This window comes from Grampus griseus (genome assembly GCF_964374135.1).
Source record: "Grampus griseus genome assembly, chromosome: 7".
Lineage (NCBI taxonomy): Eukaryota > Metazoa > Chordata > Mammalia > Artiodactyla > Delphinidae > Grampus > Grampus griseus.
In genome coordinates, this window is record NC_139001.1 from 9,076,437 (window position 1) to 9,097,798 (window position 21,362).

Below are 21,362 nucleotides of genomic sequence, written 5' to 3' on the forward strand. Positions count from 1 at the left end.
TTCAGGTGCCCATATAAAAACAAATATCAAGTGGATTATTTAATGTCTTTTTACTACCCAAAGATCCCCAGAACATGCAGATAATTCCATGAAGTAGAATTGCTTCCACTCAAGATCAATCAGAATAAAGTTTTCCTGGATGCCTAGATTGTCACACTGATTGTCACATTCTCCTTCATATTTTTATCCCTTATCCTTACAACTTTAGTTTTTCTATTTACTGGTTTAGTGTCTGAAGCCTCTGACTTCCCTATAATGTTACTACTAATAATAACATTCCAAGACTGACTTCACTTAGGACGATCACCACCCTAACTTTATAATTCAGTTCTTCTAAAATATTTCTAGTAGAGCCAATTTGAAGAATTTTTGTATATGTCATCGTCCCAAGCCAACTCCTGGAAAAAAATAATGGCTTTACTTGTAATTATGCTTCTAAAATAAATTTTAATTGAGGATAAATTGCATTAAGAAATATCAGGCTGACAGCTACTGATGGGCATTCAGGGCAAGGATGCTACAAACTATTTATATAAAGACCATGACTCCACCTAATCATCAAAATCAGCTTAAACCCAACTGTACTTCATCTTTGAGTGTTGTCCATGGAATAAGAAACAACTAAAACCCCCAAAGAACCTCAAACATTTGAAGTCATGAGTTATTCCTATAATAAGATCAAAAGTTCAAACATTTGGGCAAAGAAACAGTTTATGATGATTTAAAGTATATTACACCAACTTAACCAATAAATCAACTCTCTGTAGATAATACACAAATGAAAGATTATGTTTCTGTGCTGGAAGAGGTGAATATAAATATTCTTGGGAGATAATAAATAGCTAGAGAATAATGTACTAACAGTTCCACTAAAGTTAATCAAATTTTTGTACAACTTCTGTGTTCTTTCTCCTATGTGGAATTCTATCTACTACAACTGAATATATGGATACCTACAATCAAACAACATGATCTCCTAATTATGGAGTTGCTTAAGGTTTCTTGTCCCTTGCAAGGTACAAGGGCCAAAGAGCCAAGGTAAATGTGAAGAATGATATTTGAGAATTAACTGGAGCTTTCATTGTGGAGTATTCCTAGAGTAAAATCCATCAGGAAACACCATCCTCCTGACACCCTGCAGCCCAGACAGTCCTTATCTCTCTCACCTGCTCCACTTTTTGGTAGTGAGCTCAAGGATTCCTGGGGTTCTTCTTCATCACACACTTCTGAACAGGTACTGCTTCCTTCTGATAAACAGAATGCAATCTCTTGGAACCCCAGTGGATGACCAATGGAAACCGTAGTAGGAAAACCCTCCCAGAGACAACCAGGAAGACCAGAGCGGCTCAAGTATCTCCAAGATGGGAATGTCCTTGCCCTTAGACCCTCCTGCCTTTGAGCTCAGCTGACCTAGAGGTTAACATGGCTCCCGTCATTATCATCAGAGGCTGAAAACAGTCTACCCGTCTCACTCCCTTCTTATACACTAATTTTCTCTGTCTTTTTCATCCTTTCCAGTTGGCTCTACATATTTCTTCTGTATGGGTATGTGAAGGGGAGCAGGGTAGGAAGAGAGAAGAAAGATGGAGATTTTCCTCTCTGCAGACAGAAAAACAAAGATTCAATTTGGGAGTTGAAATCACAATTACCTTCTCCATCACATAGTGGTTGACTAGGCAGCTTCTCTGGTTCTTCTTTGTTGGTCATTTGGGAAGCTTCAGGATCACAGGACACTAAAGAGAAACAAGAAAATGAGCTGAGCCAGGATGCTCAGACCACAAGTGAGACGAGGAAGAAGAAATTGGCAAGGGTCGCATGATGAATGGAAGGCACAGAAAGACAGGAAGGATAACTGATCTAATCTTTGGACAACAAAGGTCACCAGGTTTAAGTGGGAAAGTAATATGATCTGATTTCCATCTTGCAAATAAAAATTGTGCTAAAGTGGAGAAAATGGGCAAGATGGGAGCAAGAGAAAATGGGACATTCAAGTTCCATTTACTGAGAGAGCAAACCCTGTAAGAAAAGGACATTCCAGTTTCATGGAAGAAGATGTTGGTTTCAATTTTGGAAGTGTCAGTTCCTGAAAGACATCCAAATGGAGAGGGCCCTGGGATAAATGTCTTCAGGTAAATACATAGATGGATGACCTTGGAAGATGGGTTTGCCTAGCAGGCATGTGCTTGAGACACATTCTGTTACCTAAGAGTAGCTGAGGCTGCCAGGGAGGGAATTATTACTCTATGTTATGGACACCACTCTCTCAATGGGGCAAACCTAACTTGGAAACTCACTACTGGGATGGAAGATGCTCCTGTCTGATATGCATACTTCAGCATTCCAGGATCCTAACTTCTCTCCTCTCTTCCCTGTACAGCTGTTTTCACTCTTTATTGATCTGATAAAACTCTTTCTCGACATAGTTTCTCTGCACTTCCTTGCACATTTTTTTTGGTATTTATTTGCCTCTCTATATAGTTTCTCTAATTTTTATCTTTGTATTTCATTTCTTATTGAGGTAATTTCCTTTCTACCTTGTCTTCCATTTTCTCCTTTTCTCTTTTTCTCTGGGTCTTCTCTTTCTAGATGCCTGTAAAATTTCCTTATTTTATATATTTTCCTCATGCTCACAGATCCCTTCTCTCAAACTGACAAAAGTCCTTCCATTTTCACATGGACCACAGTGCTGGAGAGCCTTCCCTTATTAGCTCTATTCTAAGTCTCCCACATGACCTTTCTAAATTGCAAGCTTATCAGTCATTCACAAAACGTACTTCCTTGTTCCTTGTACTTCCGAAGTAAGCTGAAAATGATCTCCTTGCCTCAACTGCCATAACCTGTTGACATTTGGATTTTATATGCATTTAATAAAGTCACCCAGGTACTTCTGCTTTGGGACCCCAGCCTACCTTTGGCACATCCTGTTTCCCTATGTTCTCCATGCAGGGGTGCTCTCCCCACTCAGCTCAGCTCACCTTTCTCCTTAGTCTCTCTCACAGTTTTGGAAAAAACAAAACAGAAAATCGACACAATTCCATGTGTATGTATGTGAACATGAAGAAGAGAATGGCAAGATGAGAGAAGGGGGGATTTTTTTTCCTATTTATTGAGGAGTTTAAATCATAATTACCTTCTCCCTCTACTGGTAGTAGGCAGAGCACTTCCTTGGGTTCTCCTTCGTGAGTCATTTGGGGAGTTTTGGGATAACAGGTCACTGCAGACAAGGACATGATGGACCATGGAGGGCGATCAGAAACAGATCTCGATTGGCTCATGCCAAACATGATGGAAAAACCATATGTCTGCTCCAAGCACTGCTTCTGAGAGCCACACCATCTCCTTCTGCTTCTTTGCCATCTGCACCTCTTCTCTCTCCTTCTCAGCTTCCTACCCACAGTTCACCTCCACACAGCTCTGTTTCCTAGCTGTGCATCTCTTTGATTGTCTGTGTTTCTCTCCTCATCTCTTGTTTTCAGGTCTTGGGGTTTGTTTGTTTTTCAGTCATAGTGTATCCCTTTTCTCCTGTTATCCTTTCTAGCTTTCTTATTCTAGATCTCTTCAAGCCTAAGTGGTTGGGTCCACTTCTATACTTCCTGTCTCTCAGTGGTTTCCTTTCCCTCCCCACCAACATTAATTTTTCCTTAACTAAATCTTCTCTTGGACCCTGGTTCTCTCCCCTGGGAACCTGCAGAACTCCTTGGGTTTCCTCTTCCTTTTCTGACCACATGACCCCACGCTGACTGTCAGCTGGCTTCACACAACTGTCACCCTCAGTGACACACCCAGGATGCTGGTGCCCACTCTTCCTTTTCTACCTTGCCCTTGCAAAAATAACCTCCATGCCCTTCTGTTTCATTTCCCCAACCATAAAATAGAAGTTACAACAGTTTGCATACCTGTGTCTTAGGGTTTCATGAAGGTAAGAGGGGGCTTGCACAATCCAATAATCTGATGGAGACTGTACACATTGTCTCCCAACCCAGTTCTCTTTCTCATTCTCACCCTTTCCACACATCTCTGCTTCTTCTATTTCTATCTCGGTATCTTGCTATTGGAATCTCTTGGTACTTCTCTTTGTCCTGATTTGTTTCTTTTCCCATGTCTGTTCCCACCTGCCTTTTCTCCCTCTTCCTTTTCTGATGCTGAGCTTTCTGTCTTCTCCCCGTCTCTCATGCTGTTTTTTTCTAGAACTAGGAATTAGAAAAGGTATCTCTGAGGTGGTCTATAACTTCCATGTGATTTCATCAGATTAGTGAGCAGAATGGAGAGTGGAGTGGACCAAGAAAATTGTTCCAAGCACAGGGCTAAGTGTGTGCAAAGGCTCAGATGAGAAAAAGTAATCAAAATTAAAATTACTGCAAAGTTTTAAACAAACTTTAGAAGTCGTTGCAGGAGAGGCAGACATGAGGCTGGAGCCATGGGAAGGAAAATAGGGAAGGATTTCAACCTTTTGACAACAAAAAGTTATTGATTTAAGGTAGGAAAGTGAGATAAGCCAACCTGCATTTTCAAAGGGTCATCTAGTTGAGTTGGAGAGAATGGATATGGTGGGAGGATGACTGGGGGAAGGTATGAGACCATATAGAGTCTGTTGCCCTGGCTCTAGTTCCAGAGAGAAGAGACATCTGACTAGGGCTTCCGTGTCAGGTGTGGCAACAAATGGATTAGTAAGAGACAAGTTAAAGGTATAGTTAAGTAAACTGGGTGATTGATGGGGTGTGTGAGTTGAGGGAGGGAAAAGAGTCATTGGTGACCCCTAGGTGTCTACCTAAAGAATGTAACAATAGCGTTCCATACTGAGATAGGGAACACGAGGAAAGGAGGCAGATCTGGCATCAAGAAAGATGGTACATGCAACTATGGAAGTGACTTGTATTGAAGTTCCCGAAAACCATCCAAATGGAGATGTCTCTCAGATCCCTGTACAAATATAGTCAGGCACTTAGATGAATGAGCTTACAAGGCAAGTTGGGGCCAGAGTTAGGAATTTGGGGATCATTAAGTTATAGATAGAGTATCCAAGAATGGCTGAGGGGAGGCCCATTGCCTCTGAGTGTATTACAGGTGCCACTTTGCTAATTGGAGGAACCATAATCTGAAAACTCATGGCTAACATGTTCAACTCCTAGTGTTAGAAGTTGCTTCCATGCAGCAACTCTTCTTTCAGTCCCTACAATGTCCCAAACCATCTTCTCCATCCTTGTACATGGTGTTCCCTCTCTATAGATGTTTTACTCTTCTCCTTTATCTTTTTCTCTATGTATAACTGTTATACTTTCCTCCAGTCTTTCTATTTCTTAGCACTTTCCCTTTCTGGGTCTTTCTCTAATGTCACATTCTCTACCTTTTAAACTCTGTACCTTGTTTGATTATTGAGTTGAGCTCCTTTCTTCTATGGTGCTCATTTCCCTGCTTCTATCTGTTCTCTTTAGTTCTTAACTTCCTGTTTGTAATGTTTCAACTTAAAATTTAAATCTAAAAATTAAAATTTCAGCCTTTCTGTATATTTTTTCCATCTCACATATTCCTTCCGCAAATCATCAAAGTTCTCATCTTTTGCCACTGACAAACGAGTAGGGATCCTTCCTTCCCCTTGGCAGGCTCATTTCAAATGTCTTTGACATGAGTTTTCTATTTTGCGATTACACCCACTATGCCCATGTTCCTGACACAACCTCGAGGAAAGCAGGTTGAAAATTATCTCCCCTCCCTGACACCACATTCTAACCTGGTTCTATTTCGATTCCACGTCTATTTATTTTTTTAAATTTTTATTAGAGTATAGTTGATTTACAATGTTGTATTAGTTTCTGCTGTACAGCACAGTGAATCAGTTATACATATACATATATCCACTCTTTTAGATTCTTTTCCCATATAGGTCATTACAGAGTATTAAGTAGAGTTCCCTGTGCTACACAGTAGGTCATCGTTAGTTCTCTATTTTATTATATTTTTAATTTTTTAAATTAATTTTTAATATCTTTATTGGAGTATAATTACTTGACAATGGTGTGTTAGTTTCTGCTGTATAACAAAGTGAATCAGCTATACATATACATATATCCCCATATCTCCTCCCTCTTGTGTCTTCCACCCACCCTCCCTATCTCACCCCTTTAAATTAATTTTTATTGGAGTATAGTTGAGGTATAATGTTGTGTTAGTTTCTGCTGTACAGCAAAGTGAATCAGTTATATATATATATATCTCCACTCTTTTTTAGACTCTTTTTCCATATAGGTCATTACAGAGTGCTGAGTAGGGTTCCCTGTGCTACACAGTAGGTTCTTATTAGTTATTTATTTAATATATAGTAGTGAGTATATGTCAATCCCAATCTCCTAAATCAGCAGTTCCCAACCTTTTTGGCACCAGGGATCAGTTTTGTGGAAGACAATTTTTCCACGGACGTGGTGTGGGGGGTGGGGGATGGTTTAGGCGGTGATACAAGTGATGGGGAGCGGCAGATGAAGCTTCACTGGCTCGCCCACTGCTCACCTCCTGCTGTGCGACCCAGTTCCTAACAGGCCATGGACCGGTACTGGTCTGCATCCCAGGGGTTGGGGACTCCTGTCCCAAATTATCCTTACCCCCACTTTCCCCCTTGGTAACCATCAGTTTGTTTTCTACATCTGTGACTCTGTTTTATAAATAAGTTCATTTGTACCATTTTTTTGGATCCCACATATAAATGATATCATACGATATTTGTCTTTCTCTGTCGGACTTACTTCACTCAGTATGACAATCTCTAGGTCCATCTATGTTGCTGCAAATGGCATTATTTCGTTCTTTTTATGGTTGAGTAATATTCCATTGTATATATGTACCATCTTCTTTATCCATTCATCTATCAATGGACATTTAGGTTGCTTCCATGTCCTGGCTATTGTAAACAGTGCTGCAATGAACACTGTAGTTCATGTATCTCTTCGAATTATAGTTTTCTCCAGATATATGCCCAGGAGTGGGATTGCTGGATCATATGGTAGCTCTATTTTTAGTTCTTTTAAGGAAACTCCTTACTGTTCTCCAAAGTGGCTGTACCAATTTACATTCCCACCAACAGTGTAGGAGGGTCCCCTTCTCTCCACACCCTCTCCAGTATTTATTGTTTGTAGGCTTTTTGATGATGGCCATTCTAACCGGTGTGGGGTGATACCTCATTGTAGTTTTGATTTGCATTTCTCTAATAATGAGTGATGTTGAACAATGCTTCATGTGCTTTTTGGTCATCTGTATGTCTTCTTTAGATCTTGGAGAAATGTCTATTTAGATATTTTTGATTGGGTTGTTTGTTTTTTTGATATTGAGCTGCATGAGCTGTTTGTATATTTTGGAGATTAATCCCTTGTCAGTTACTTGGTTGCAAATATTTTCTCCCATTCTGAGGACTGACTTTTTGTTTTATGGTTTCCTTTGCTGTGCAAAAGCTTTTAAGTTTAATTAGGTCCCATTTGTTTATTTTTGTTTTTATTTTCATTTCTCTAGAAGGTGGGTAAAAAAGGATCTTGCTGTGATGTATGTCATAGAGTGTTCTGCCTAAGTTTTACTCTAAGAGTTTTACAGTATCTGGCCTTACATTAGGTCTTTAATCCATCCTTATTTTTTCTTTTAACTCACTTCCTGTTTTTCTCTCCTATACATAGTATTTCATTAAACCTATGCAACCCTGGGACATAAGTTTAAAATGATCTCTCTCCTCCAAACCCCAATCTGGTTGTATATGGATTCCATATACTTTTAAATAAAATTGAAACTACTTAGGCAACTGCATGTGCTGGCCCCAATCTACATTTTTTTTATTCTGTGCCCTTAAATTCTCTACCCAGAAGCTCCTCCATTAAGGGCCTTAGCCCCTCTTTCCCCCTTGCCTCCCATATACCTGAAGAAAGCAACCAGAGCCTAAGGAAAAGTGTGTGTTTGTGTTTGGGGGAATGAAGGGAAATGTCCCTTGCATACAGACATGCAAACAAATTAATGAGATAATTGGTCACTTAAATCAATATTAGCTCCCCCGTTACCTGCTTGCAGTGTGGGAATCTCTTCAGAATTGCCTTCGTTTGTCCCTTGAAGAGCTTTGGGCTCACAGGAAACTAAAGAAAAACAGAAAAGACCAACCAGACATGGTGATGAGGTACAGACCTTAGGGTGCTCATGCTGAATTCTGGTGTTCAATGGTCAGGTGAACTTCTCCTTGGGAAAAAGATACTGTTGCTCCACACACCTCACTTTAGACCCACCAGAGCCTTGCTCTGCCTTTTTTCCTTCCCGTTATCCCTCAGTCACCTTTCTCCTCATTTTTCTGTCCCCACACATGGTTGTTTTTGTGCCATGAAGGATCACACACCTCCTTTACTCTGAGCTTCCCTCCCAGTCGTCTTCTTCTTCTTTGCCCTTTAGTGTTCTTTGACAGTTTTCCTACTCATGAGTCAGTTTTCTTTTTTTTTTTTTAATTGGGGTATAGTTACTTTACACTGTTGTGTTAGTTTCTGCTGTACAACAAAGTGAATCAGCTATATGTATAGTGATATACATGTATATGTATACTGATATATATCCCCTCCCTCTTGGACCTCCCTCCCTCCCACCCCATCCCACCCATGTAGGTCATAATAGAGCACCAAGCTGAGCTCCCTGTGCAATACGGCAGCTTCATATTAGCTATCTATTTTACACATGGTAGTGTATATATGTCAATCCTAATCTCCCAATTCATCCCACCTCTCCTCTCCCCTGTGTCCACATGTCCATTCTCTACGTCTGCATCTCTATTCCTGTCCTGCAAATAGGTTCACCTGTATTTTTCTAGATTCCACATATATGCGTTAATATACGATATTTGTTTTTCTCTTTCTGACTTACTTCACTCTGTATGACAAACTCTAGGTCCAACCGCATCTCTACAAATGACCCAATTTCGTTCCTTTTTATGGCTGAGTAATATTCCATCATATATATGTACCTAAGTCTTGGCTGCCCTGACCCTCTGCAGCCCCACACGATAGTCACCATAGTAAGTCATCGAGGATGCTGGTACCCTTGCTTGTTTAACTGCTTTGACTGCTAAAAGACCCTTACACACTTCAGTGATTCTATTTCTTTACCTATAAAACAGGAATAAGTAACATTTTATCTGTTACATCCATAACTTTATGGAGAGAAGAATGACATCTTGTTTGCCAAAATTCTTTGAAAAATCAGTCACATAATAAATAATAGTTGACAAAAATTGTACTTTAGATTTGGGAGCAATTGATCTGAAGGACCATGTTTCTTTTGGGGGTTTTCCAAGGTTAGGCACAAAATAATAGCATTATAGCCAAATAGAATAATACTTAGTTTTTATTCTTTAGAGAAGATAAAGGGCAGGTCGGTATAAATTCAAGTCTTTACTATTAATAGCTATGAGAGACAACATTTTTCTCCAGCATATTGCTACTAGAATGCACTTAGGAATATTTATGTTATTTGTTATGTTACTTATGTTATTATGGACTCATGGGATTCCAAGACACACTAGATCTTTTGACTGTGGAGTGTGCTCAGGGTAAAAAGCATCAATAAACACCAGCTCTGAATTCAGCCACCTGACACCCTCGGCTGGCAATCCCTCCCCATCCTTACCCAGCTCACATCTTGGTGGGAAGTTCCAGGCTCCCTGGGGCTCTTCTCCATCACAGGCCTCCCAACAGGCATTGTTGTTCCCTGCAGTAAAGAATGAAATCGCACAGACATCTCAATTTATGACCAAGGAGGAATCACAGCAAGAAAATAACTAGAAAATCAAGAAATCCTGAGAAACTGGAAGGACCCACTCCCCAAAATAACCTGACCTGAAGTTTAACTTTGCACCAGCAGCTTTCACTAGGGGCTGAGGAATTCATCCATTGTGGAAAAATCTCCCTTTCCGTTTTTTTTTTTTTAACATCTTTATTGGATATAATTGCTTTACAATGGTGTGTTAGTTTCTGCTTTATAACAAAGTGATTCAGTTATACATATACATATGTCCCCATATCTCTTCACTCTTGCATCTTCCACCCTCACACCCTCCCTATCCCACCCCTCTAAGTCGTCACAAAGCACCGAGCTGATCTCCCTATGCTATGCGGCTGCTTCCCACTAGCTTTCTATTTTACATTTGGTAGTGTATATATATCCATGTCACTCTCTCACTTTGTCCAAGCTTACCCTTCCTCCTCCCCGTATCCTCAAGTCCATTCCCTAGTAGGTCTGCATCTTTATTCACATCTTGTCCCTAGGTTCTTCTGACCAACTTTTTTTTCTTTTTTTTTTTTTAGATTCCATATATATGTGTTAGCATACGGTATTTGTTTTTCTCTTTCTGACTTACTTCACTCTGTATGACAGTCTCTAGGTCCATCCACCTCACTACAAATAACTCAGTTTTATTCCATTTTATGGCTGAGTAATATTCCATTGTATATATGTGCCACATCTTCTTTATCCATTCATCTGTTGATGGACACTTAGGATGCTTACATGTCCTGGCTATTGTAAATAGAGCTGAAATGAACATTTTGGTACATGACTCTTTTTGAATGATGGTTTTCTCAGGGTATATGCCCAGTAGTGGGATTGCTGGGTCATATGGTAGTTCTATTGTTAGTTTTTTAAGGAACCTCCATACTGTTCTCCATAGTGGCTGTATCAATTTACATTCCCACCAACAGTGTAAGAGGGTTCCCTTTTCTCCACACCCTCTCCAGCATTTATTGTTTGCAGATTTTTTTTTTTTTTTTGCACTACGTGGGCCTCTCACTATTGTGGCCTCTCCCATTGTGGAGCACAGGCTCCGGACGTGCAGGGTCAGCGGCCATGGCTCACGGGCCCAGCCGCTCTGCGGCATGTGGGATCTTCCCAGACCGGGGCACGAACCCGTGTCCCCTGCGTCGGCCGGCGGACTCTCGACCACTGTGCCACCAGGGAATCCCTGTTTGTAGATTTTTTGATGATGGCCATTCTGACAGGTGTGAGATTATATCTCATTGTAGTTTTGATTTGCATTTCTCTAATGATTAATGATGTTGAGCATCCTTTCATATGTTTGTTGGCAATCTGTATATCTTCTTTGGAGAAATGTCTATTTAGGTCTTCTGCCCATTTTTGGATTGGGTTGCTTGTTTTATTAATATTGAGCTGCATGAATTGCTTGTATGTTTTGGAGATTAATCTTTTGTCAGTTGCTTCATTTGCAAATATTTTCTCCCATTCTGAGGGTTGTCTTTTCATCTTGTTTATGATTTCCTTTGCTGGGCAAAAGCTTTTAAGTTTCATTAGGTCCATTTGTTTATTTTTGTTTTATTTCCATTTCTCTAGGAGGCAGATCAAAAAAGATCTTGCTGTGATTTATGTCATAGAGTGTTCTGCCTATGTTTTCCTCTAAGAGTTTGATGGTGTCTGGCCTTACATTTAGGTCTTTAATCCATTTTGAGTTTATTTTTGTGCATGGTGTTAGGGAGTGTTCTAATTTCATTCTTTTACATGTAGCTGTCCAGTTTTCCTAGCACCACTTATTGAAGAGGCTGTCTTTTCTCCACTGTATATTCTTGCCTTCTTTATCAAAGATAAGGTGACCATATGTGCATGGGTTTTTCTCTGGGCTTTCTATCCTGTTCCATTGATCTATCTTTCTGTTTTTGTGCCAGTACCATACTGTCTTGATTACTGTAGCTTTGTAGTATAGTCTGAAGTCAGGGAGCCTGATTCCTCCAGCTCTGTTTTTCTTTCTCAAGATTGCTTTGGCTATTCGGGGTCTTTTGTGTTTCCATACAAATTGTGAGATTTTTTGTTCTAGTTCTGTGAAAAATGCCAGTGGTAGTTTGATAGGGATTGCATTGAATCTGTAGATTGCTTTGGGTAGTAGAGTCATTTTCACAATGTTGATTCTTCCAATCCAAGGACATGGTATATCTCTCCATCTATTTGTATCATCTTTCATTTCTTTCATCAGTGTCTTATAAATTTCTGCATATGGGTCTTTTGTCTCCTTAGGTAGGTTTATTCCTAGATATTTTATTCTTTTTGTTGCAGTGGTAAATGGGAGTGTTTTCTTAATTTCACTTTCAGATTTTTCATCATTAGTGTATAGGAATGCAAGAGATTTCTGTGCATCAGTTTTGTATCCTGCTATTTTACCAAATTCATTGATTAGCTCTAGTTGTTTTCTGGCAGCATCTTTAGGATTCTCTATGTATAGTATCATGTCATCTGAAAACAGTGACAGCTTTACTTCTTCTTTTCCAATCTGGATTCCTTTTATCTCTTTTTCTTCTCTGATTACTGTGGCCAACTATGTTGAATAATAGTGGTGAGAGTGGGCAGTCTTGTCTTGTTCCTGATCTTAGTGGTAGTTTCTGATCTTAGTGGTTTCCTTTTTTTATACCACATTCTCTTTCTACTTCTTCCCTTTCCGTTTGAATCTTTACATTTTATCCATCTCTGCCTCTGTTTCTTTCTGCTGGTGTCTCCTGAACTGTCTCTTTCTCTGTTTCTGCAACTTTTGTCTTGTTTCTCTTATGTTGCTCCTTCTCTCCTATCCTTTGTCTTTCAACTGTTTCTTTCTAGCTTTCTCTAAAGAAAGGCCTCCCTGCAATAGTATGTTTTAAATAGGATTTACCAGAGTGAGGAGGTTAAGTGGAGCGTAGTAGAATGTGAAAACAGTGTTGAATAAGGCAGAAAATGTATGAAAATGCTCAAATATGAAAGATTTAACAATTAAAATTATTGGGGGAGTAAATGAGACAGAGAAAAACAAATATCATATGATATTGCTTATATGTATGTGGAATTTTAAAAAATGATACAAATGAACTTACTTAAAAAACAGAAACAGACTCACAGACATAGAAAACAAACATGGTTACCAAAGGAGAGGTGGGGGAGGGATAAATTAGGAGTTTAGGATTAACATATACACACTACTATATATAAAAAAAGATAACCAACAAGGACCTACTGTATAGTACAGGGAACTATATGTAATATCTTGTAATAATGTATAATGGAAGAGAATGTAAAAAAAGAATATATATACATATATATGAACATATATGTATAACTGAATCCCTTTGCTGTACACTTGAAACTAACACAACCTTGTAAATCAATTATATTACAGTAAAATTTTAAAAAATAAAATAAAATACAAATTTTAAAAATAAAATTATTGGGGGAAAAAAGTTTATACTATATTGAATTAATAGTGCAGGAGGCAGGTGAGGAGGCTGGGAAAATCAATACGGGGCTTATCATGGGTAATCTTGGATGCCACTCAGAGAAACATTTATTTAATCCTTAGTGTATTAAGAAAGTATGTTGGAACATAACACAATCTAATTTTCATTTTCAAATGTCCCATGTAGTTGAAGTGCAAATAACACATTTGTTGGAAGCAAGATTAGAGGAAGGTCATGAACAGAAGACTGTTGCTTTGAGAACCATGGCAGAGGTCTGAAGACTTCGGGGTGTGACAGATGGACAGCTTGGAGATATTCTGGAAGAGAAATGACTATACTGGATGAGTAACAGGCATTTATTTGAGGGCAAGAGCAGTCACGGTGACGCCTAGACTTCCAACTTGAAAACCTATGAGATAATAAGGATCCATCACTGAAACATGAATGCTGAAGAGTTTAGATCTAGCTTGAGTGATGAAGACGCTACTTTTAGTTCTGAAATGCCAAGTTAAAAGTTCTTGAAAGAATTCACGTGTAGATATCTAGCAGACCATGGTCTTTGAGTCCACGGATAAAGGTACTCTGAAGGCAATCTAGGGTGGTGATTTGGTCATAGCAGTCTCTGGAATATTCAGGGAGAGGACTATTGCAATGTGAGTATTTTACAAGTGCCACTTTGATGGTAAAGGACAGTTTAATCTGAAAACTCACAGCTAATGTTGCCAACACTTGTGCCCAAAGTTGCTTATATACAGTGCTCTTACCTCAAACCTACAATGTCCCGATCTGCTCCTCTCTCTTTTATTGTCTTTTCACTCTCAACCTGTTTTCCATCCATTCTCCTTCAACTCTTTCTCCTCATAGTTGCCTTTGTACGTCTCCCTGACTTTTCCCAATTCTTAGTATTTATTTTCCTCTCGGTCTTGCCCTTTCCATACTTTTCGCTCTCAACTTTTATCTCTGTTTCTGAGAACTTTTTCAGTTTATCTATTCTCTGCGGTGTCTTACACTTGCTCCCATTCCATCTGTTTCTCCCACTTTATTTTGACCTCTGTCTCCCAACACTATTCAACTTTTGTCTCTCTGTGTGATTTCATCCTCCAGGTTCTCCCCTCTCATCATCTCCAAAACTCTCCTCTTGGACTCTGACTACAGTACCAGGGACCTCCAACTGGCCAGTTCTCCCGCGTGAACCTGATATGCCATGATGTTTCCAAGTTCCTCTTAGTTGTTCTGTGAAATTAATTGAAAATTATCCCCTATCTCAACCTGGAAGAGGGGGATTTTAGAAAACTGGATCCATTCATGTAATTTGTCACATATTACACCCTATCTACCTTTTCAATTTTCTCTTTTTATATTCCCCATCAATGGATGCTCCATCTACTCAGGAGTTCAGATTCCTTTTCTCACTGTCTCTGTTGCATATGTGAGCAGGTAGGAGAAGAAGGGGGCAGGTAGGAGAAGTGGGGGCTAGCAGAGGCCTAGCATAGGAGACCAAAGGTAGGCTTTGCTTCCATGAAGACAAGAAAACAAAGGTTTAATATGGAATTGATAAATTAAATGATTGTTACCTTGTTTGTTATATGGCAGTAAGCTGGGTACATCTTCTAATCTTATTACATTGTTCATTTGGAGAGGTGACTGTTCCAAGGACACTAAAGAGAGCAATAAGAAAAAGACAGAACTCAGACAGTATCCAGAGAAGAGACCTCTGTGTGCTCAAGATGAACTCTGATGATGTTCAAGTTCCAAGGACCCTATCTGAGGCCCAGCAGAGCCTTGCTTGCCTCTTTTTCATTGAGATGCACATATCTTAAGTGTAAAACAGCTCTGTGACCAACATCACAGTCAAGATTTGGAACATTTCCACCATGCCATTCAGTTTCCAACCACTATAAGCAACCACTGTTTTGATTTCTATCACCATTAACAAGTCCTTCCTTTCTGGTACTATACTTGTCTGTACTGATGCTCACATCAATAGGATCACATAGTACACACTCCTGTGACTGGCTTCTTTTTCTCAACATAATGTTTCTGAGATTCATCCATGTGGTTACATATACCAGTAGTTCATTCGTTATATTGCTGAATAGTATTCCATTCTATAAATATATCACCGTTTATTTTCTCTTATTGATGAGAATTTGAATTCGTTCCAGATTTCAGCTATTTGGAATAAAGCTACTATAAACATTGTTATACAAATATTTGTGTGAACATATGTTTTCATTCCTTATGAGAAGATACTTAGGAGTAGGACTGCTGGGTCGTGGGTTATATTTAACTTTATAGGAAACTGCTAGTTTTCCAAAGTGGTTATATCTATCACTTTATAGTCCAACTAGCAATGTATATAAAGGAGTTCTAATTGTTCCATAGTCTCATCAGCATTTGGTGTTGTCAGTATTTTTAATTTTAGCAATTCTAGTAACCGAATGGTAGCTCATTATGGCTTTTCCCCAATGACTAATGAAATTTGCATTTCCCCAATCACTAATGATGATATATACTTTGTTTATGTTCTTATTGGTCATTTTATATCTTCTGAGTGAAGTGTCTGTTCAAGTCTTTTGTCCATTTTTTAAATTAGTGGTGTGTCTTTTTATTATTCTTTTGTAGGAGTTCTTAATATATTACAGGTACAATCCTTTGTCAGATATATGTATTGCAAATATTTTCTCCCAGTCTATGACTCGCCTTTTCCTTTTCTTAATGGTGTCTTTGGATTAGTAGTTTTTAATTTTGATGAAGTGCAATTTACCAAGTTTTTCTTTTATGGTCTATGCTTTTCCTGTCCTATGTAACAAATTTTTGTCAACCCTAAATTTGCAAGGATACGCTCCTGTGTTTTCTTTTAGAAGCTTTATCATTTTAGCCTTAACTTTTAGATTTGTGATCCAATTTGAATTATATTTTGTGGATAGTGTGAAGCAGGAGGGGAGGTTAATTTTTTCTATGTTTGCTCTGCCTTATTTTCCATCTTTTTACAATCCATTCTACTTCTCTTCATTTCTCACATTTGTACTTACAGTCCTCTTCCCAACGCTGTGTATCCCCGATGAAGGATTGTGCATTCTTGTTTCTGATGGCGTCTCTCTCCTTGGCCACTCCTGTCACCTTGTATTTCTGCCTCTCTCTTCCCCAGTGAGGCTTCTGGCTCTTCCCCCTTTGTCTCTCTAGTTTTTCTCTTCCAACTCTTTATACCCTTTATACCTATGCTATTCCAGTGTCCTACCCTCTCTGTCTCTTTGTGGTTTTTTTACCTCTCCCATTTACCACAAAAACCAGATATGCTTTCTTGGTAAGTAAATGACTCCTCACCCTAAACTCTGATCTACTCCTCTGCCCCTTGGGGAGAGGAGCAGGGTTCCTTGGAGCTCCCTGGGGCCTCCTTTCTGAATTATGAACACATCACATCCCCCTTCCTCCTTCCCTGTATGTGCTACCATACTCAGAGTCAGTCATCCAGGCAAATATTGGACTGTCAGTCAACCTTACTGCTTGTTCAGATTCTCGGGCACATTCATTCATCATTTCCTGGATTTTTATTGTACCATTTGGGTCACGAGATAAATCTTCTTCCCTTATACTCATCTGCATCCATCACTGATATGCTCTACGTAGGGTGTCACCTAGATCACATTAGGAATGTTGAAGGATTTGTTTCCCCTTCCTTTCATAATGAACCTCTATTCTTTACAAATAACTATTACGAATCCTTCCACCACCTCATTCTCATTCCCACTATTCTCAGTGGTAGATGAATCTCTAAATATATTTTTGATACACTTTGTACTTTCTAATATACATTTTATACTTTTAGCTATTTGTCTTTATTAAAAAGAATAAGTATTATTATTAAAATACATCTGAATGTTACATAAATGTATTAATACATCTCTAAAATATACAATATCTGACGTATAAATCCAAATTAAGGATGCATATTAATGACATTCTGCAAGGCCATTCTTATGGCTTTTTCTTACATTTGTCATTTCCAAGAAAAAAAATCAACAGTTAACAAATAACTAAATTTATTGTAGACCATTTGGCTTAAGGATGGAGACATTTTCTTGGGCTTGAAGGCTGTTTCACTCACTGAATCACTAACTATCTTCACACCTCAGTTTTTTCTCCTGAAAAATGGGAATAACAAAACCCTTATGACAGGATTGTTATGAGAATTAAATGAGATGCTACTGGTAAAGTGATACCTGGGTACAGTAACTTAGCAAGAAATCATAATTTTCAATTAATGTCTTATGTGTTAGAATTTAATGATTAATTATTAGTAATAATATGAATGAAAAGATGATTAAAAGCTAGAAACAGTGCATCCTGGTTACAAAAGTAAATGAGGCATATGTGAGCATTAAACATGTTGATGCACTGGAAGCACTGACCTTACGCCTAGTGGTCTGTGAATGTTATGCATTGTGACTATTGTCATAGTCAGAGTTATTACTGCCCTTTGTTCTCTTCACCCCTTTTTACTCCTTCGCTTCTCCTTTCTTTCTTTTACTCCTTCCCTTCTCCTTTCCTTCTTTTCTACAGAACACCATCTCTTCCACACCCTCCACACAATTACTGCTTACTCTCTTCCTCTCTTTTCTTTTATTATGACTACTGTTTACAACTGTTCCTCCCTTTGACACATCAAAGGCTTCCTCTTTGGACTTGTCACAAACCCTTACTCCTTCTCAGATCTACTGAATTTCTGGCTCACAATTACTGCTGTGAGTCCTCCCCCTTAATTCTGCCTCATGGTTGCAGTGAGATCTTCTCTCTTGGGTTCATGTTCCATCTTATTAGTTATCACATCTGCCTAGCAATATTCTTGAATTCCAGATCTGGCTGGTTAATTGGGAGCCCAAACAACACACCACTGCTCTGGCTTCCCCATCTCCTGTTGCATTCCTTCTCCAGGGTGCACTCTCCACCCAGGAGCTCAGTCCTCTGATCCATGATCTCCTTTCCTCTTAGTAGATGAGACAGCAAGCTTCTATCAAGTCAGAATTACCTTGTTCATGGTTTAATTGTAAGTTGAGTGTCTCCTTTGTCTCTCCTTCACCAACAGTTTGGTAATGGAAGTTTTCACGAATCACTGAGAAGAGAAAGGAAAGGCAATTAGAGATCCCAGACAGTGACCAAGAGTTGCATCTCATAGTTACACATCCAGGAAGGCTGGAAAAATCCAGCCCTCAGGGAACCCTGGACTTCAGTGGGTCTCATGTGACCTGTGGCTTGACATTGCTCCTGGAATCTAACAGCTGTTCCACATTGAATATACTTCTCAAGTTTTAAAAAAGAATGGACATATGAAGGAGGAAAACCATATGATCATCGCAATAGTAGAGAAAGCATTCGACAAAATTCAACACCCATTTAGGATAAAAGCCCTCCAGAAAGTAGGCATAGAGAGAACTTACCTCAACATAATAAAGGCCATATATGACAAACCCACAGCCAACATTGTCCTCAACGGTGAAAAACTGAAACCATTTCCACTAAGATCAGGAACAAGACAAGACTGCCCACTCTCACCACTATTATTCATCATAGTTTTGGAAGTTTTAGCCACAGTAATCAGAGAAGAAAAAGAGATAAAAGGAATCCAGATTGGAAAAGAAGAAGTAAAGCTGTCACTGTTCTCAGATGACATGATACTATACATAGAGAATCCTAAAGATGCTGCCAGAAAACAACTAGAGCTAATCAATGAATTTGGTAAAATAGCAGGATACAAAACTGATGCACAGAAATCTCTTGCATTCCTATACACTAATGATGAAAAATCTGAAAGTGAAATTAAGAAAACACTCCCATTTACCACTGCAACAAAAAGAATAAAATATCTAGGAATAAACCTACCTAAGGAGACAAAAGACCCATATGCAGAAATTTATAAGACACTGATGAAAGAAATGAAAGATGATACAAATAGATGGAGAGATATACCATGTCCTTGGATTGGAAGAATCAACATTGTGAAAATGACTCTACTACCCAAAGCAATCTACAGATTCAATGCAATCCCTATCAAACTACCACTGGCATTTTACACAGAACTAGAACAGAAAATCTCACAATTTGTATGGAAACACAAAAGACCCCGAATAGCCAAAGCAATCTTGAGAAAGGAAAACGGAGCTGGAAGAATCAGGCTCCCTGACTTCAGACTATACTACAAAGCTACAGTAATCAAGACAGTATGGTACTGGCACAAAAACAGAAAGATAGATCAATGGAACAGGATAGAAAGCCCAGAGAAAAACCCACGCACATATGGTCACCTTATCTTTGATAAAGGAGGCAAGAATATATAATGGAGAAAAGACAGTCTCTTCAGTAAGTGGTGCTGGGAAAACTGGACAGCTACATGTAAAAGAATGAAATTAGAACACTCCCTAACACCATACACAAAAATAAACTCAAAATGGATTAAAGACCTAAATGTAAGGCCAGACACCATCAAACTCTTAGAGGAAAACATAGGCAGAACACTCTATGACATAAATCACAGCACGATTCTTTTTGACTCACCTCCTAGAGAAATGGAAATAAAAACAAAAATAAACAAATGGGACCTAATGAAACTTAAAAGCTTTTGCCCAGCAAAGGAAACCATAAACAAGATGAAAAGATAACCCTCAGAATGGGAGAAAATATTTGCAAATGAAGCAACTGACAAAGGATTAATCTCCAAAACATACAAGCAATTCATGCAGCTCAATATTAAAAAAACAAACAACTCAATCCAAAAATGGGCAGAAGACCTAAATAGACATTGCTTCAAAGAAGATATACAGATTGCCAACAAACATATGAAAGGATGCTCAACATCATTAATCATTAGAGAAATGCAAATCAAAACTACAATGAGATATAATCTCACACCAGTCAGAATGGTCATCATCAAAAAATCTACAAAGAATAAATGCTGGAGAGGGTGTGGAGAAAAGGGAACCCTCTTGCACTGTTGGTGGAAATGTAAATTGATACAGCCACTATGGAGGTTCCTTAAAAAACTAACAATAGAACTACTATATGACCCAGCAATCCCACTACTGGGCATATAACCTGAGAAAACCATCATTCAAAAAGAGTCATGTACCAAAATGTTCATTGCAGCTCTATTTACAATAGCCAGGACATGTAAGCAACCTAAGTGTCCATCAACAGATGAATGGATAGAGAAGATGTGGCACATATATACAATGGAATATTACTCAGCCATAAAACGGAACGAAACTGAGTTATTTGTAGTGAGGTGGATGGACCTAGAGACTGTCATACAGAGTGAAGTAAGTCAGAAAGAGAAAAACAAATACCGTATGCTAACACATATATATGGAATCTAAAAAAGGGAAAAAAAATGGTCAGAAGAACCGAGGGGCAAGATGGGAGTAAAGATGCAGACCTACTAAAGAATGGACTTGCGGATATGGGGAGGGGGAAGGGTAAGCTGTGACAAAGTGAGAGAGTGGCATGGACATATATACACTACCAAACGTAAGGTAGATAGCTAGTGGGAAGCAGCCGCATAGCACATGGAGATCAGCTTGGTGCTTTGTGACCACCTAGAGGGGTGGGATAGGGAGGGTGTGAGGGAGGGAGATGCAAGAGGGAAGAGATATGGGGACATCTGTATATGCATAACTGATTCACTTTGTTATAAAGCAGAAACTAACACACCATTGTAAAGCAATTATACTCTAACAAAGATGTTAAAAAACAAACAAAAAAGAATGGACAGTGGAAAAGTTGTAAGTAGTGGTCAACCCCCTTCAAAATGATCAGAAAACAGTGAAAGCCAATTTAAAATAAATAATACACGTGGAATGTGTTTTGTAAATTCTATGTGCAACTAAGACCAGGGAAGAAGCAGAAGGATTTCTTCAGGAGAAAGCTAATATTTCTAGAGAAATACACCTACATTATAGAAGAAAAGCCCTAACATCTTTCGAAGATGGAGATTTAGAAGGAAGGAAGGAAAGGAGAGAGAGAGAAGAAGGAAGGAAGGAAGGAAGGAAGGAAGGAAGGAAGGAAGGAAGGAAGGAAGGAAGGAAGGAAGGGAGGAAAGAAGGAAGGAGAAAAGACCTTGGGTCAGGGAAGAAGACCTGTTATAAAGAGACATACAGTGAAGAG

General features: G+C 38.9%; 1 protein-coding gene across 5 annotated transcripts in view; it reads right to left on the bottom strand.

The window, feature by feature from the left end:
• Nucleotides 1-21,362, bottom strand: part of SP140 (SP140 nuclear body protein) — a 75,982-nt gene that overhangs the window by 36,729 nt on the left and 17,891 nt on the right. For 2 of the 5 annotated variants that reach the window (XM_082657889.1, XM_082657886.1), the window contains exons 5-10: nucleotides 18,235-18,318; nucleotides 14,780-14,863; nucleotides 9,631-9,711; nucleotides 8,028-8,099; nucleotides 1,650-1,733; nucleotides 1,167-1,247 (exon numbers count right to left, since the gene is read on the bottom strand). In XM_082657889.1, coding sequence (XP_082514015.1) covers nucleotides 1,167-1,247; nucleotides 1,650-1,733; nucleotides 8,028-8,099; nucleotides 9,631-9,711; nucleotides 14,780-14,863; nucleotides 18,235-18,318 — 486 coding nt within the window. The remainder of the gene's footprint in view (nucleotides 1-1,166; nucleotides 1,248-1,649; nucleotides 1,734-8,027; nucleotides 8,100-9,630; nucleotides 9,712-14,779; nucleotides 14,864-18,234; nucleotides 18,319-21,362) is intronic. The other 3 variants (XM_082657890.1, XM_082657888.1, XM_082657887.1) reach the window with 2 other exon arrangements.